At 53.6% G+C, this 3,318-nt stretch overlaps 1 protein-coding gene across 1 annotated transcript in view; it reads right to left on the reverse strand.

Annotated features, from left to right (window-relative positions):
- The window catches only part of PGPEP1L (pyroglutamyl-peptidase I-like), a 5,202-nt gene extending 2,161 nt beyond the window's left edge, over window positions 1–3,041 (reverse strand). Inside the window, 2 exon segments of the mRNA XM_012643670.1 lie at window positions 1,334–1,456; window positions 3,036–3,041. Of these exon segments, the coding sequence (XP_012499124.1) occupies window positions 1,334–1,456; window positions 3,036–3,041 (129 nt within the window).
- Between the last annotated feature and the right edge of the window lie 277 nt (window positions 3,042–3,318).

Here is a 3,318-nt window from a genome sequence, read left to right on the forward strand (position 1 = left end):
TTTGAGACAGAGTCTCACTCTGTTGCCCTGGCTAGAGTGAGTGCCGTGGTGTCAGCCTAGCTTACAGCAACCTCAAACTCCTGGGCTCAAACAATCCTCCTGCCTAGGCCTCCCAAGTAGCTGGGACTATAGGCATGTGCCACCATGCCTGGCTAATTTTCTCTATATATTTTTAGTTGTCCAGATAATTTCTTTCTATTTTTTTTAGTAGAGACGGGGTCTCGCTCTTGCTCATGCTGGTCTCGAACTCCTGAGCTCAAACAATCTGCCCGCCTCGGCCTGCCAGAGTGCTAGGATTACAGGTGTGAGCCACCATGCCCGGCCATGTTCAACTTCTTTTTAATGCCACTCTAATAAAGGATGTTAGTAGCAGTCCAATAAAATCTTGGTAGAATTTGTCAGAGCCCATTATTTTTCCTCTTTGAAAAATAGCTGCTAAGTATTTTACCACAATATTTGGTGTATTGTCTTAATGGCTTAGTGGAGTATGTTTTATTAAACTCATCATCTGGTCTTTGTTTCTTGTGGGTTTTTGGTTTTTTTTTTTTTTGCACGGGGTGGGTTGTACCAGTAGGGGTTTTTTGGTTTTAGAAACAGGGTCTCATTTTGTTGCCCAGGCTAGAGTGCAGTGATGTGATCATAGCTCACTATAACCTCAAAGTCTTGGGCTCAAGTGATTCTCCTACCTCAGCCTCTGGAGTAACTAGGACTATAAGCATGTGCCGCTATGCCTGTCAAATTTTTCTATTAATACTTTTTGTAGTGATGGGGTCTCACTATGTTGGCCAGGCCAGTCTCGAATCCCCTGGGCTCAAGGGATCCTCCTGCCTTGGCCTCCCAAAGTGCTGAGATTATAGGCATGAGGCACTGCACCAGTTCTTTATATAGTTATTGTATACAGATACAGTGGGCTGAGTGCTGTGAAGATGGGCCCTCCCCTGGGTGGGCCACCCTCCCAACTGCTCTCTCAGGCCCAGAAGGTCCTTGTCCCATATTCCACTCACGACCAACCTGCCCACATGGGCAAGTGTGGGACCTAAGCCAAGGGCCTCTTCCTTAGGTGGAAACTATTTTGAGTCCTGGCTGGGAATAATACTTCCATTTCTTGTCCTCCTCTTTTCTCTCCAGATTTTCTTTTAAAACCTGCTCTACATTTCAAGTTAAACTTTTAGAAACAGACCCACCCAGAACCGTATAAAAGGGACCTCGCATTCCTGGTGGGACTTGGGCACAGGGTGCCTTGGGCCATCAACCCTAGAACCAGGGCCCGGGTCGGGGGTTCACAGGCTCCCGGCTCCACCCCGTTGTCAGCCTCTTGGGCCATCGTCAGTACTTGCGGTTGCAGCTCTTCCCAGATTCTGGTGACCCTCCGCCTCGCCTCCCTGTAATCCACGGGCAGCTGAAGAGTCCGAAGCTCCAGCTCCACGTCGCTCCCCAGGCCCAGCTGGGACAGCTCCTGCGGAGAGAAGCAGGAGCTTGCCTCAGTGGATGGGGGCTTGGAGAAGTCCCTGAAGACTCAACCCTTGGGGTCCACTCCCAGGGGTCTTTGGTGGGCCTGGACCCTGCCCTCCAGGAGCTCGCACAGTGGCAAGAGGCCAAGAGAGGTCGGTTCCTGCCCTGCGAGGCAAATGCTGCCCGTGGCTGCCCCGTAAAGGAGGGGAACCCTAAAGAGCACGCCTGACCAGCCGTGTGTGCAGAGGGGGTGCAGGTGAGTCCTGTGCACGGATGGGGGTGAGTCGCTGGGGAGGGCACGCCAGGCAGAGGAAGCTACAAAGCAGAGGGGAGGACAGGAGCCTGAGGCCTTTGAGAACTTGGCTGTGACACGGTGCTCTTGGCAGGGCTGAAGGCTTCTTCCGTGTGTCCTGCAGGCCTCAGGACAGGACGTGGAGCACCCTGGGCTCTCATCTGGCACAAACCGCCTATGGCATCCCCAGCGTCCCCAGGTATTGTGACAAATAACCCACCGCCACCATCAGTGCTACGCCAGGGAGCACCGCACATGGGGAGGAGGAGGGAGAGAGAGCCTTTGGACGTGGTGAAGAAGATCTTCCGGCCGCTGCGCGGGCTTGGGGAGCCCCTCTGTGTGGGTTTCCTAGGGCTGCCATGACAACGCGCCACAAGCTGGGTGGCTTAGGACGACAGAAATGTGCTGTCTCACAGCTCTGGACGCCAGGAGTCTGAATTCAAGGTGTCAGCAGGGCCACGCTGCTTCCGAAACGTGTGAAGGACCCTTCCTGGCCTCTTCCGGCTTCCAGTAGCGCCCGATGTGCCTTGGCTGGTCGCAGCATCACTCCAGTCTTCAGTCGTCTGCCCTCTGTGTCCAAATGTCCCTTTTACAAAGACACAGTCATATTGGATGACGTCCACCCCATGACCTCATTTTAACTTGATTACCTCTGTAAAGACCCTGTGTCCAGTGAAGGCCACAAACACTGGGATTTCCACGTCTTTTGAGGGGGACAAAATTCAACCCGTCACCCTCTCTTAGGCTGTGCCTTCCAAAAGACTAATGGCATCGCTCTTGCCAAAGTAGAAAGTGCCGGGAAGCCGTACCCTAGATCTCCTTGGCATTTATAGAGCCGGGGTGGGGTGGAGGGCATTTGGCATTAGAGGTGACACCCGTATCTTTTACTTATCTGAGAGACAAGGCCCAAGAGACTCAAGGTCCTGCTTCTGCCCATGCTGGGATTCCTCAGGCACAGCGACTGCCCGCTGACCTCGAAATCCCCTGCTGGATGCCAGGGGAGCTTCTGGGCTGGGGCTGCCCTCCACACACAGCCACACTCATGTTTCAGCCCAGAAAATGGAAAGATGTACTCTCTGGAATAGACACAGACGTCACACAGAGCTGCCCGTCTGCTCAGGTCACTTTTTGCCACCCAATGAGTGGAGAAACTCCAGTATTTTCCTAGTGTGTTTTCTCTTCCTAACTAGAATGTCACCCTCTTCTTCCTCCTCTCCACAGTTGTGCTGATGAAGGGAGAGGCTGGCTGCACCTAGGTGGATCCACCCTGTCCCCAGAGATGGGGACTCACTGTCATCATGGACTCTGCTAAGGTATCGCCAGCCTCCCGGGGAGGAGATCATCACTGCTGCCCCTACTACGTGGGGCAGGGGGTGTCCTGATCCCTGCTGGGTTCCCTGGAACCCTTCAAGCACAGAGAGGGAAACTGTAGCCAACAGACATCAGCCATGGAGGACAGAGGGTACCATCTCCACAGCCATCAATTTGGAGGCAGGAGAACAGCTGTACCTCCACTATACCTAGCTCAGGCTCTGGCCAAACTGCTTGTATGGTCCTGGGAAGTCTGCTGCCAC

The sequence above is a fragment of the Propithecus coquereli genome, unplaced genomic scaffold, assembly GCF_000956105.1.
Source record: "Propithecus coquereli isolate 6110/MARCELLA unplaced genomic scaffold, Pcoq_1.0 Scaffold20, whole genome shotgun sequence".
NCBI classification, from domain to species: domain Eukaryota; kingdom Metazoa; phylum Chordata; class Mammalia; order Primates; family Indriidae; genus Propithecus; species Propithecus coquereli.